Genomic DNA, 14302 nt, shown 5'->3' with positions numbered 1-14302 from the left:
ATGCCAACTACTGTTAAGTATCAATAAAATAAAGAAAAAAAAAAAAAAAATAAGAGAGACAATATTCTCTGACCACTGGATTTAGCAGTAGGCAAATTCTTTAGTAACATAAAGAACTTAGGGATTACTACATAAGGCCTCTGTTGTGTAAAAGATTAGTAACATAATCTAACAAAGTTTAGATGGACCTTTACTTTTGATATGCTAATATAATTGAACTAAAGATCCCTCAACATAACCCATGATCAATTTCAGAGAAGGAAGTATCTGCACACTGTGACCGTTCCCGAAATCAACAGGCATACATTGGTACAAATATTTACTGAGTGCCTACTGGGTTCCAAGACCTTTCTGAATACCAGGAATGGAAGCGTGAACAAGACCACAGCCTTAATCTCCTGGAGGCGGCCCTCTTGGGAAAGGAGGAAGACAACAAAACATAGTTATATAATCTACTACACTGTGACAAGTGCAATGGGACAAAATAAAGCAAGGGATGAGGGACACAAGAAGTGCTACTTTATACTCGGTACTAGAAAAAGCCTCAGAAAGAAGGGAGTGGTTAAGCAAAAGCCTAAAGGAAATGCAAGTGACAGAGCAAGTAGGAGGATGGCTGCAGGAAGACCATTCTCGGATAAAGTAAGCAAGTGTCAGTGCCCTGGGGTTCATGGGAGAGAGCAGCTGAAATGTAGTAAGTGAGGGAGAGCACGGGAGGAGACAAGGTCAAAGAGACCAGAGCCAGATCACACAGGGACTCTTGGATTTAAGTACTTTACTCTCGGGGAGATGGACAGACAACACGGCATCTGAAGTGGATTGACGTGATCAGACTTCTTTGATGCATGACTGCTGACAGCTGTATAGAAAACAAGACTGTATGTCGATCAGAGGAGGTTATTACAATAACCCAATAAAGGTGGTGGCTTGCATCAGAGTAATAATGACAGAAGTGTTGAGAATCGATCAGAATCCAGACTTATTTCCAAAGTCAGAAAAGATCAGATGTGCTGATGGATTGGATGTGCGATATGAGAGAAAAAGGTTCAAGAACGACTCCACAGTTTGTGACCCACTGTGTCGACCAACACATAAAATGGAGAAGTTTTAATTCCCCTGACTCTCCCTCCAGCTAGTAAATGTTCCACAGCTTGCTTCTAGAAACACTGAATATTTTAGGGCACCTGGGTAGCTCGGTCAGTTAAGCGTCTCTTGATTTTGACTCAGGTCTTGGGGTCATGAGATCGAGCCCTATGTCAGGCTCCATGCTCAGCACAGAGTCCAGTTGAGAGTCTCTCTCTCTCTCTCCCGCCCCCCTCTACCCCTCCCAACTGTGTTCTCTTTTGCTCTCTCAAAACAAAACAAAAACAGCAACATTGAATATTTCAAGACCGGTAAGTCTGCTTACCCAAAATAAGTAAGGGAAATTTATGTTTCTTATCCAAGTGTTCTTTAAAAGAAACAAAGCTTTGCAGTCCCACAGCGGCCACTGGAGGGCTGTAAAATGCTGTCTGGAAGCAGAGTTGAGAGGAAAAAAAATGCCTGCCTGCCTACCAGGTATCTAGAACCACCTGAGATGGACAGGAACACAATACCACAGCTGAAAATGGCCCAGCATAGAAAATGGCCCAGGAACACAAATTACCACTCAGAATTCTTAAGCCATTTTCTCACCATAAGAACTGCCAAATGAGGGGCGCCTGGGTGGCTCAGTCAGTTGACCATCTGCCTTCAGCTCAGGTCATGATCCAGGGTCCTGGGACTGAGCCCCACATCAGGCTTCCTGTTCAGCAGGGAGTCTGCTTCTCCCTCTCCCTGCCACTCTGCCTATTTTTGCTCTGTCAAATAAATAAAATCTTAAACAACAACAACAACAACAAAACCTGCCAACTCAAAACGTCACCTGCTTTTTGAAGTCAGGCATCTGCATGTGTGACCGCCACTGCCAGGGGAATAGACTGGAGAGATCATTAGCTGTTAGGACCCTCTGACCAACTCCAATGGTTCTGCTTCAGGAAAAAGGAATCCCACCAAATTTTTCATTTGAGAGAATATTTTTAAAATGTAATTATTTCAACATAATTCACTTTCAACTAAGAGCATAACAATACTTCACTGGGAAGCATGGGGGGAATTGAAGCCTTTGAAAACTTGTGGAAACAAAATGTCGAAGTATAATCTTGTCTTAGCAGTGCGGGTGGGCAATGCAGAGTTGGAAACAGTGCTGTTGGCTTCCGAGGACAGGCCACTCAGAAACCTTCTCACCAAAAATGGAGAATTCATTTCTGCTAGTATGTCAAACCGTTTCCCCTTTGTGTTCTAAACTTCTGTCTTGCTTCTTGATTAGACAGAAGAAAAGTTTCATTTAGCTTAAAAATTAAGTCAAATATTTCATAAGCCACTATGGTTGATTTCTCAGTTCCCCCAAAGTAAAAAATAGTCAACCATCTGTATACATGGAAGGAGGAAAAAACAATAAAACATACTATCTTGTTAAAGGTTTCATACTAAATACATAGACACATGTATACTATTTACACACACACACACACCCCTCTACATTTACCCATCTCTGAAAACATTAGTTACAACATTAAAATAACTTTTTTTGTTGTTGAGATTTTACTTATTCATTCATAAGAGAGAGGGAGGCAGAGGAAGAAGGAGACTCCCGGTGGAGCAAGGAGACTGATGCTGGACTCGACCTGAGGCGAAGACAGGTGCTAACCCGAATGGGCCAGCCAAGTGCCCTAAAATCATTTTCAATGAAACCACCTTACTCAGTAATTCCATGTGGATGGTCTCGGTTTTTACCGAAGCAGTATCTTTTTTGTTTGTTTGTTTTAAAACTTAAAGACCCAAGACCTATTTAAAAACTTATACCAAAGTTTTAATGAAATTCTTATGCTGTTTATATCACAATTACGTGATACATGAACTATGAACTATATATGAACTATGTATCACAGCATGTAATTTTTAAACATGTGGGTTGATATATTCTACTCAAATGTGTCTGTCTAGCTTTTATATACAGTACATAATTATGGCTAAACAGATTTTTCACACAGGTGGGAAGTTTTATTTAGTATGTCTACCAAAATGCAAGCTATGTGGCATACGTGAAATTCATTTTGAGAAGCCAAGGGGAAAGGGATAAGCACCTCAAAGAGACAGGCAGTCACCTTCTGGGCAGAGGAAACCAAAGTGTAAGGAAAGATTGTCACGATACCCAGTCAAGAGGAGAGTATCTTGGGCCTTCCCAGCCATGCAGCCTGCAACTTCTCAATGCTGCCACTGAGGCATAAAAGGAACCACAGACAATATGCAAATGATTGACGGAGACAGTGATGGAACAAGACCTTGTTTACAAAAACAAGCAGCAGCCAGATTTAGGTGATAGGCCATGGTTTGCCAACCCTGACTAGGCTATAGGTCTCAATGATTAATTAGCAGCTCAAGTAAGAAACACTTTTCCACTATATACGTGCAATATTCAAACAGGTATGTCTCACAATACTTAATTAGAAGCGATGCACACTTATTCCTTATTCTTATTTCTTATTCTATTTCATGTTTGTTTTTTTTCTGTTTTGGGCAGGGATTTATTTTAGTATCCTCAGAAACCACTACATTGATTTCACCAATGGATAGTGATTCACAGTTTGAAAAATGCTGCCCCAGTGTGAACAAGCAGCTGGACTCACGCATTTACTGATTATGCCAAGGAATAATGAAAGCTTTCTAGGAATATACAGGATTTACTGAATGTTTTCTGTGTGTCACACATGGTATATAGCCTAGGAATCTAGCAGCGTAAAAAAGACAAATATTGTCCCATCATATCTAATGCTATTGTAGTTTATGAAAGGGTAAAATGGGTTCTGTGTAAAATGGAATATTATTTTTTATTTTTATAAAATGAGATAACTGTAACACCTACATCCCTCATAAGACTATTGTGAATAATGAGGGGTGCCTGGATGGCTCAGTCGTTAAGCATCTGCCTTCAGCTCAGGTTATGATCCCAGCGTCCTGGGATCAAGCCCCACGTTGGGCTGCCTGCTCAGTGAGAAGCCTGCTTCTCCCTCTCCCACTCACCCTGCTTGGTGTTTTCTCTCACTGTCTCTCTTTCTCTGTCAAATAAATAAATAAACAAAATCTTAAAAAAAAAAAAAAAGCTATTGTTAATAATGAAGCACAGATGATCACTGCATATATCAAGAATTTAGTAAGTTCTCCAGGTCACCATTATTCGAATAATTAAGGACCAAGAAGTATTTTCAAAATTGAGTCATAATCTATAATAAAATAGAAGCTTTAAAATAAATTAAAATTATAATTCTTTAATTAATGACAATGGCCTTATCTGTATCATTTAAAAGTAGTGAGAGAGAGAGTAATAACATGTTGATAGTCAATCGAAATATACTCTCCTGGCTCTCCCTTCCTACCCTCTCCAAAAGTCAGAAAAGATCTAAAGGTTCAGTCCCTACCCATAAACCACATGCCATCTAAATTTCACCATCAAGTGTCCTATAGCAGAGGATGAAGGTAAAAAGAATTGAGAAAGTACAAAAGACCCTCTGAAATTTGTACTAGAATGATTACTGGTCCTATGTGTTCAGTTGAACCTGGCATGAGTAAACTTCCCTAAAACCAACGCTTTCATGGTGAGAAAAACTGTGTTTGCGTATTAAATAACTACTACGCCTTTTCAAACAACAGCTAAAAGATGGACTCCACAGGAGCAGATATTTTTGTCTTACTTTTCACTGCTATACATCCAGAATTTAGAAGAATTCTTGGCACGTAGTAGATTCTAAGTATTTGCTGCATGCAGGAATGGTGAGCCAACAAATGACCTGTCAGCTCATTTATGGCATTCAGGATAATATAAAGTGTGAATTACTTAAAAGTAACGTATTCTATGGTTTCTTGACGTGTGTAGCTTCACTAGTTTATCAGTCTTCTGATTGGTCAGAAATTAATGTCTATGAGTGTTTTTACAGGGATAAAGAAATAACCTTACCTTCTTTTTCTACTCTAAAAACAAAAGTTCTTTGTGTTGTAACAACTTCAAATTTGTTGTCTCCTTGAACTCGTACCGTAGATATAGCAGAAAGAGGAATGATTCCTTTTGAATACTTTTCCTGTATTGGTTAGAGAAAAAGATACACGAACAAGACAGATTAAAATGAAATTCTTGTGACCTTATCAAGAAAAAGAATGGTACAAATATTATAAATATTTATAAGCACATTGTGCTTCTCTTCCATAATTTTAATCTAAATTTTTTAAATAACATACAAATAGTGTATCTCCTCAGACATGACTTAACACCCCAGAAAGGAAAATACTAAATGGCCCTTCCATATGAAATGTCTTCTCACTTTTCTCCTTTTCTGGAATTTAAAATTAAAAGGCAAAGAATCAAATACAAGCAGTTGTACTAGACCAGCAATATATAGTTCCCAAAACCAACAGTACGCTTTTTAAAAACAAGCTGGTCAAAATGATTTGATGGTGTTTGCAGGCATCTGCTGGCCATAATGGGTACTGTAACTAAACTACTTCAAAACGACTGCTACTACATATGTGAACAACAAGAACACATCTCAAAACCAGACTGTTGCATTATAGCAATTAAACATATTACCCAATGATTCTAATAATTATCTTAATATCACAACTGCCTCAGTTTACCTTTAATTCCCCAATGAAAAATTAATGAAAAAGACAAAAGAATTTAAAAAAAAAAAGGATTTGGCAGTTTGCAACTGGCAAATACCTAATACAATTTTGGCTGTTAGCAACTGGCATCTGCATTTTACCCTTTTGCTCAGGAGGGTCATTCTGAAGACTCTTGGTAGCTTTTTCAGTCTTTGTTTTTCTGGATCCACCAAAACCTTCTGGCATAAGAACCACCTGACAATGCCCACTATTTACTAAGGGTGAAATATTTACTGGACCTTGTGTTGGGAAAGAAAATTCAAACAGCATTTATATATTAAAAGTGCCTCAAAATGAAAAACCAGCCAATGTAGTGAGAGAAAAGTTTAAAACAGAGTCTGAGCCATGGAACGTATGAGTACAAAGATGGAAACTCCCGAATTCTGTTTAAAAGAGCTCAGATATTTTCACAGACATGAAGACATTAGAGCCTGACCTAAAGAAAGCTTAGGCTCAACCACACAGATAACGGGTTGGGAGGCCATCCTGGCTGGAAAGTTTTAATAATAGAGGCATAAGTAGAGAAATAAGAGCAGCCACAGGGCAAAGAGGTAAAGCTGGAAACATACATCAGGGGCATATATGGAAGGTCTTAAATATCAGAAGAGTCTGGACAAGGCATTGTGGGGTTTCTTCTACCATTTCCTTCCACAGAATGACTCAAGGAACCTTCATTTTTTAGCAGATCCCAAGTATCTGAAGCAACTGGCTCGGAAAAAAAACGTATTAAACCATTCCACACAGAGAACAAGTGCCAAGGTCATATTCCTCCTACTGGTAAACTCCTGCCATGCATATTAGATAGGTAAGGAGTAGTCACTGTCAGCAGCACGGTGTTCTACTGGGAGGTTATCCTAGGCCCACCGAGAAGATATACTATGCTATCATGGCATTCCGTCTTAGCTCTTTGACAGTTTCTTCTCTTCTAATGCCTCTGCTTCAATCTTTTGTCCCTGACTATATGTATGCATCAAAATCCTACACACTCTTCAACACCATTTTAACTACCTGCCACAGAGGCTTTCCCACATCTTCTCAGACAACCAAGATGGAATATGATATTTGAACTATAATTGAAGATGAGTGGGCAACCTCATAGAAAAAGAAGGGTGTCAAGAAGTAAGTAACTTCAAGGTAACTTCTCGTTTTCCACTTTTTGTTTTCTTTTATCTTCTCTAAGAAAATCCACTCCAGCCAAGTTTATGAGGAAAATTCTAAAATCTGTTCCTTCTTCCTTCCTTATCCATTTTGGTCAACTCCATCATCATATTTCAAGTCATCAACAGTACATGAAACTATTCCATAAGCCCCTCAAACTTTAAATTATCTCCTGAAAACTTGCCCTCCCCCCCCATATCTGTTCATTAAAATATTACTCTTCTAAGTCAGTCTCACGTGGTCTTTCATTTGTATGACTCGTTTGTACCCATATAACTTGGGACTCTCCCTACAGTGACAGTGTCTACTTCCTCCCTGGCACTCTCTGATTCTTTCCAGTCACATGAGCTTTCTTTGAGATTCCATTAACACACCGTATTTGTTCTCAATCTAGTGCCTTTGCTTACTCTGTTCTTCAAGGAATGTTGTCCCCATCCAGCTTCACATGGTTCCTGCCTCTCCATCCTTCACATTTCAGTATAAGTATATGCTTCAGAAGAAGGTTTTCCGACCGGCCTCTTCGCATAGGCCCCCCATCCTCACTAGGCAGATAATCCTAATTTAAATTAATAACAATCTGTATTTTTCCTTTATAGCAATTACTAACTATAACTTAAACAGTGATTTTTTTTTTATATTTACGGTGCAGTCATTTAATTAAGACATTCTCCCCAAATAGACAGTGGGTCATACATCTATTTCCCTCAGACCTTTCACATAAACGGAAGTGCAGAAGTATTTTCTCAGTGAATGAATTCTATGTCCAATCAATCACAATCAAATCAAGCTCTGACAGCTCATTTCTGATATTTTTTCTAAATTCATTTTTTAATACTTCCACTGGCATACACAGCCTACACCCAGATAACTGATGCCAGATTTACTGCACGCTCCCCTGATTTGCCTCTCCACTTTCAGCATCTCTTCCTTCTAACCTTTCTTGCATATGATTGTTCAAATGTCATAGCTAGAAAAAAATAAAAGATTTGTAGAGGGGGATAAAAAAATGGATCTTCAAGTTTGCACAGAATTTTGATGGATGGCAATGGCTCTGAAGGTTCAGATGGAAAAGAAAAACAAGGAGATGAAAATACAAGAAAAAGACATGTTCATGCTCCCCATAGTGTGTACCCAGATACCACCGCAAAAGGTCATACAAAGAAATACAAGACTGACTGGCTTAAAGGAAAGCCACTAAATGCAGTGGGGTATGATGGCAATGCTAGGCACTACTAGGCCACTAAGAGCTCCAGGAATAAGAAAAGGGGGAAAATGTCTCCGTAGTGTCAGGAAAGCTCAGATATAGGAAAGAGCATAGTACCTTTGGGGATAGTACAAGAGCCTCTCGAGCTGTAAGTCTAAGTGGCTGAGATCAGACTGAAAAATCTAGAATGTCCACATTTATGCTACATCTCTTAGATGATCCATTCTCAAATCTCTGTTTGCTTAAGAATTATAAGAGCTTATAAAAATAGATCTCTAGTAAAATAATTAACCATTTGTGGAATAAAAATGTTACCATGAACACATTTTTCAGTATAGAAAAATCAAGCAGCACTGTAGGAAACTGGAATTTTAAAAAGGAGATTTTTCCCTCTTCCAGATCTGCTTAAAGAGATTAAAAAACAATTCCTTACAAAAATGTAACCACCCACATGCCTATAATAAGATCCTATTTAGCAGGTAAATAGTCCAGAAGAGTAACAGAAAAATAAATAAATTCCCTAGGAGTGATCAAAATGTACTTAACACGCTATCATGTCATGTTAACCTCTGGAAGTTAGTTTCTCAAATGGCTCATTCATAATCTATTACGAGATCCCAAGAAATCTCATAATTTTTAACACTGTAGAGTTGACTTGGTATTTCTCTTCAAACAACACATGATAAAGACAAGATAGAGGGGAAAAAAAAAAAGACAACAGACTCAGAGTGATTGTGTCTTTCAGGGTATAAAATTTTCCTTTAGGACAGAAATTTTAAAGCATCCCTAGATCTGAAACACACAGATATCTAGGCCAAGTTCATCATTTATCTATTACCACTTTCAGACAATGAAATGACCACAGGGCAATTCTGCCCACAGCTGAGTGAGAATGAGGGTGAGTGAGATTTCTTGGCAGGTGACAAGATATCGAGGCCAGCGGGATGGTGCCATTTGCAGTAATACAATGAAAAAGTTCTTGCACAGACGGGATAGAGCAGTGCTGAGGAAAGTGAGAGAAAACTAGGGAATACAGAGCTCTGCCCAGCCACGTGCTCCTCACATGCACCTTTAAACACCAAAAGGCGTGATGACTCAGCGCACATGACCACTGACACTGCACTCTCACCTGAGGCAGTGGCTATGGCCACACCCCTGTCTTCCACACACTGGCCCTGAAATGTCCTCTTCCCAGCCCTTCAATCTACCCTTGAGCAAGGTGGGTCACAACAGAAACTCTCTTTTTAGGAAACACTTATCCCAATGTTTTTATTTTTTGCAAGATGAAACCAACCATCTGGATAGTAAAGGGACAAAATGTCACAGAAAACAATAATTCGAATTTTTTAAAAAATTGTTAAGCTAAAGAATTTGTAGCCATTCATTTTAACATGGACTTTTTAATCACAATTTCAAACCAAGGCTGCATGATTTTTATTGCATCAATACCTACAAATGTGGCAGGCATTCATCTCACTGCAGTTGAGAAGAGCTTTTACAGGACAAACAGAATGGGTCCAGTTGGACACAGATACCAGAAATTCTCTCTCCCAAAGGGGTATAATGCCACCACCAACAGAGCCTCATGGCACGGAAGTCTCACTCTTGAATAGTATTCCCCCTTATTTCAATCAAACCAGAGAAGGGCACAGCTACTGAAAAAAAAACTAGGGGTCAGATTCCAGCAGATACAGAGACCACATTTTACCCACCGCTGGCATAGAAACTGTCTCAACATTCAAATGCACAAGCAAACTAAAATCAGTAGCCAAGGCAGAAAACCAGCTTTTAAAAAAATATATTCATTCCACCATCCTGCAAATCCCAAGGAGGTGTGTTTAAACTTATTTGATGTTTTATCTAGATCACTGCAAGTTGAAACCAAATAATTAATACTTCTCTAAACTTTCTGTTGTTCTTAGTATTGTCACACGTAAACGAATGCTACTTTCTATCTAAAAGCATACACTCTTCTGCCCAGTAGCACTGAAGAATCAATATATGAAAGGGACTTTCTATTCGAGTCACAAATATCACAATAGGAAGTGGTATTCTCCAAATAATGAGAAAATAATGTTAGATTATAAGCTATAAATAAGAAAATGTGCTTAAATGTTACATGAGCCTGGTAAGAGAATGTATATAGTTAAGACTGTAAGAATACCTGATTTTAATGAACTAAAACTATGATATATTTATTAGTTCCAACTTTTCATTAAGGAAATTGTCAACAACAGAGAAGCTGAAAGATTATGACAAGGGACATCCATCTATCTTCCACCCAGATCTGACAAGTGTTAACATCTTCAGTTTTTATTTTACCTATGTGTGTGAAAATATACTTATAAATATAAATATATAGATAAGTAACATCTGAAAAACGTTTGCAGATAGGACACTTCAAATATTCCAGCCTACATCTCCTAAGAATAAAGAAAGTCTCATATCTAATGAAGACATGATCAAAATAGTTCATTTTGTTAAGACTCACTTGCCTGAAGACAAAATTGTGACCACTATCTCATCAAGATGTTCCATGAGCTCTAACTCCAAAGAACTTCTCAGCTTCTTCTCCTCAAGTTTCCTTCATATATTCTATTTTCCAGTCAGAAAACTGCCTTCCCATCTGGACATCTCATGGTTCTCTACATTACCATGTCCTATTTTCTCTAGTCTATGTGCAAACATTCTTCTTTTTTCGAGAACCGTGGCAAATGAAATATCATGCAAGAAGCCTTCTTTGGTTCTTCCATACCCTTCCACAGTACAAAGTAACCTCACCTTGCGCGCCTAACTGTAGTATCCTTTTATAAATATTCGTTAGTGTTCTCTAGGAGAAAAATAATTCCTTATTCATCCTTACATTATTCACAATTCCTGTAGTTTAGAGAAGACACTCCATAAATAATTACTGGATGTATAATTTTTTTAAATCCAAATTTTACGTATGAAGAGAAGTTGAACTATGAACAGAGTGTTTGCAAACTAAGCTGTGTGCAAACTATTTTCATGCTGGTAATCCAACTCCTGTTCTTAAAAAAATCATTGTTTGCTTAATTTACTGAAGTATACCTTGGATATGTAGAAAATCTTTGAGAACTATCAAGTGTACTTACCTTCTCGTTATTATAATAAGAGATGCTAAGGCCATCAAATTTCACCCATCTCTTCTGAAACATGCGTTTCCTGAAAAAATATGAAACTGTTATTTTACATTCAAGAATCATGAACTTGAAAAAAAAAGTATCATGAACTTCAACTTCAAATACATTTGTAATGTAACTGGGTTGAGTACATTCCTATTTGTTGTTAAACAGTTTAAAAAAAAATAGGCTATAAAAAAAAAAATAGGCTATGACCAATGTACGTTTTGGCAATGACATGTAGGGAAAAAAAATGATACTTTCTAATCACTTAACATAGGTATTTCAAACAATGATACTGTTGGTGCTGGCACAAAAATAGACACATAGATCAATGGAATAGAACCCAGAAATAAACCCACATTAATGTGGTCAATTCATTTACCACAAAGAAAGCAAGAATATCCAATGGGAAAAAGACAGTCTCTTCAACAAATGCTGTTGGAAAAAACTGGACAGCTACATGCAAAAGAATGAAACTGGACCACTTTCTAACACCGTCCACAGAAAGAAACTCAAAATGGATTAAATATGTAAATATAAGATCTGAAACTATAAAAATCCTAAAAGAGAATACAGGCGGTAATTCCTCTAACATCAGCCATAGAAGCAGTTTTCTAGATATATCTCCTAGGGCAAGGGAAACAATAGCAAAAAATAAAGTATTAAGACTACATCAAAATAAAAAACTTTTGCACAGTGAGAGAAACCATCAACAAAACATAAAGGCAACCTAATGAATGGGAGAAGATATCTGCAACTGATGTGTCTGATAAGGGCTTATTATTTAAAATATATAAACAACTTACACAACTCAACACCAAAAAAGAAAAAAAAAACAAGCAATTTAATTAAAAAACAGATAGAGGACCTAAATCTATTTAGGTTTAATAGACATTTTTCCAAACAACACAAACAGATGGCCAACAAACACAAGAAAAGATGTTCAACATCACTAATCACCAGGGAAATGGGAGTCAAAACTGTAAAGATATATGTTATACCTGTCAGAATGGCTAGAATAAAAAGGATAAGAAATAAAGTGTTAAGAAGGATATGGAGAAAGAGGAACCCTCACACACCACTTCCTCATTGGTGGAATGTAAATTGATACAGACTCTGGGCAAAACAGTATGGAGGCTCCTCAAAAAACTGAAAATAGAAATACCCTATGATCTAACAATTCCACTACTATTTACTAAAACAAACAAACAAATAATTAAAAAAAAAAAAAACCACACACAGAAACAGGATTTTGAAAAGATAAATGCACCTAGTGTTTACTGCAGCTTTATTTATGATAGTCAAGTTATGGAAGCAACCCAAAAGTTCATCCATTAGATGAATGGATAAAAATGTGGGGTTTGTGTGTACATATACACATACACATACAACAGAGTATCACGCAGCCATAAAAAAAGGGTGTGATCTTGCCATTTGTGACAACATGGATGGACCCAAAAAAATAAATGCTAAGTGAAATGAGTCAGGATGAGAAAGACAAATATCTTATGAATTAACACATGTGGAATCTAAAAAACAAAACAAATGAATAAAACAAAAAACCAAATCAAACCTATAAATAAACAGGACTAATGGTTGTCAAGGGGGAAAGGGTTGGGGGATGGATAAAACGGGTAAAGGGGAATGAGAGATACAAATTTCCAGTTACGGAATGAACAGGTTATGGAAACAAAGACACAGCCCAGGGAGTATAGCCAATGATACTTTAATGTGTTGTTTGGTGACACATGGTAGCTATATTCTAGAACTAATGTAACAAAGTATGTCAACTATATTCAAATAAATAAATAAAACAATGATATTATTAAAAGTATTAATATCCACGTTTATAGAAAAACTAGCACTGCACCCATTTCCCCCAGCAAAAATAATCCCTTACTAAAGACAATACAGGAGTAGCTAATTAGCTCAATTGGTAGAACATGCAACTTTTTTTTTTTTTTTAAAGATTTATTTATTTGACAGATAGAGATTACAAGTAGGCAGAGAGGCAGGCAGAGAGAGAGAGAGGAGGAAGCAGGCTCCCCGCTAAGCAGAGAGCCCGATGCGGGGCTCGATCCCAGGACCCTGGGATCATGACCTGAGCTGAAGGCAGAGGCTTTAACCCGCTGAGCCACCCAGGTGCCCCAGAACATGCAACTTTTGATCTCAGGGCCATGAGTTCAAGTCCCAGACTGAGATTAGAGTTTATGTAAAAATAAATGATTTTTTTAAAAAAACATTAAAAAAATAATATAAGCTTTCATCTTTCACTAAGCTTACAGCATTTACTTTATTTTACCTTAACTTTTGCTTTGGAGCATGAATAATATTTGCCAAAATAACAAAGCTTTGTTAATTGGATTTAAAAAGATAAATTACTTAATTTTGATCAAATGAGCTGAAAAAAGCCGCATATAGAGAATCCTTTACAATCACCCAAAATGCATTGAAATATTAACATTTTTCAAAAAGAATCAGATGAAAATCAAATGCAATTTAAGATGATCATGGAAAAATAATGAGAAACAAAGCAAAATAATGTAATCACGTTTCCTATTTAGGTTTAAAAGAAACTTTTTCTGACTATATAAGGGAAAAGTAAAGAACTCGTTCCCACTTGGGCTGATTCTTCCTTTGTCTCAGAACCCTTCCCAGTCAATCCTATTCTCTATGTGACTTTCTGTACTTGGCAGAATATATATTTAGCTTCTAACATAAATGATATGTGAAAACTAAATTTCTGCTTAAATAATTTTATTTCTAAGCAAATATGTAAATAAAAACCATGTCTACCTTTTCCATTTGCAGTTTGCTAACATGTTTAGGATAAGGGATTAGTTTAACATTCTGCAACTTTCCTAAGATTTAAAGATGGAAGAAAGAACATCTGGAAGTGTGGAGACCTTGTCTTCCCAGCTGTTTTCTGAGCACCAAACATATCCCTCAAGTGAAATGCAGCAAGCCTCCCATACTGATCTATTCGGCTTCACATAAAATTAGAGCAAACCTGATCAAACAGATAAAAGTTTCCAAGTTCATCAGGACAGACTCTAATAAGGAC

The 14302-nt window shown here is 37.2% G+C and overlaps 1 protein-coding gene across 2 annotated transcripts in view; it reads right to left on the bottom strand.

Moving 5' to 3' along the window:
- The window catches only part of ARAP2 (ArfGAP with RhoGAP domain, ankyrin repeat and PH domain 2), a 190273-nt gene that overhangs the window by 134580 nt on the left and 41391 nt on the right, over positions 1-14302 (bottom strand). For both annotated transcript variants that reach the window (XM_045997333.1, XM_045997334.1), the window contains exons 7-8: positions 11209-11278; positions 5030-5150 (exon numbers count right to left, since the gene is read on the bottom strand). In XM_045997333.1, coding sequence (XP_045853289.1) covers positions 5030-5150; positions 11209-11278 — 191 coding nt within the window. The remainder of the gene's footprint in view (positions 1-5029; positions 5151-11208; positions 11279-14302) is intronic.

This window comes from Meles meles, chromosome 2, assembly GCF_922984935.1.
Source record: "Meles meles chromosome 2, mMelMel3.1 paternal haplotype, whole genome shotgun sequence".
In the NCBI taxonomy this organism is placed as follows: Eukaryota; Metazoa; Chordata; class Mammalia; order Carnivora; family Mustelidae; genus Meles; species Meles meles.
The sequence above is the reverse complement of the archived record's forward strand: the minus strand, read 5'-3'. Positions and strand labels throughout refer to the sequence as shown.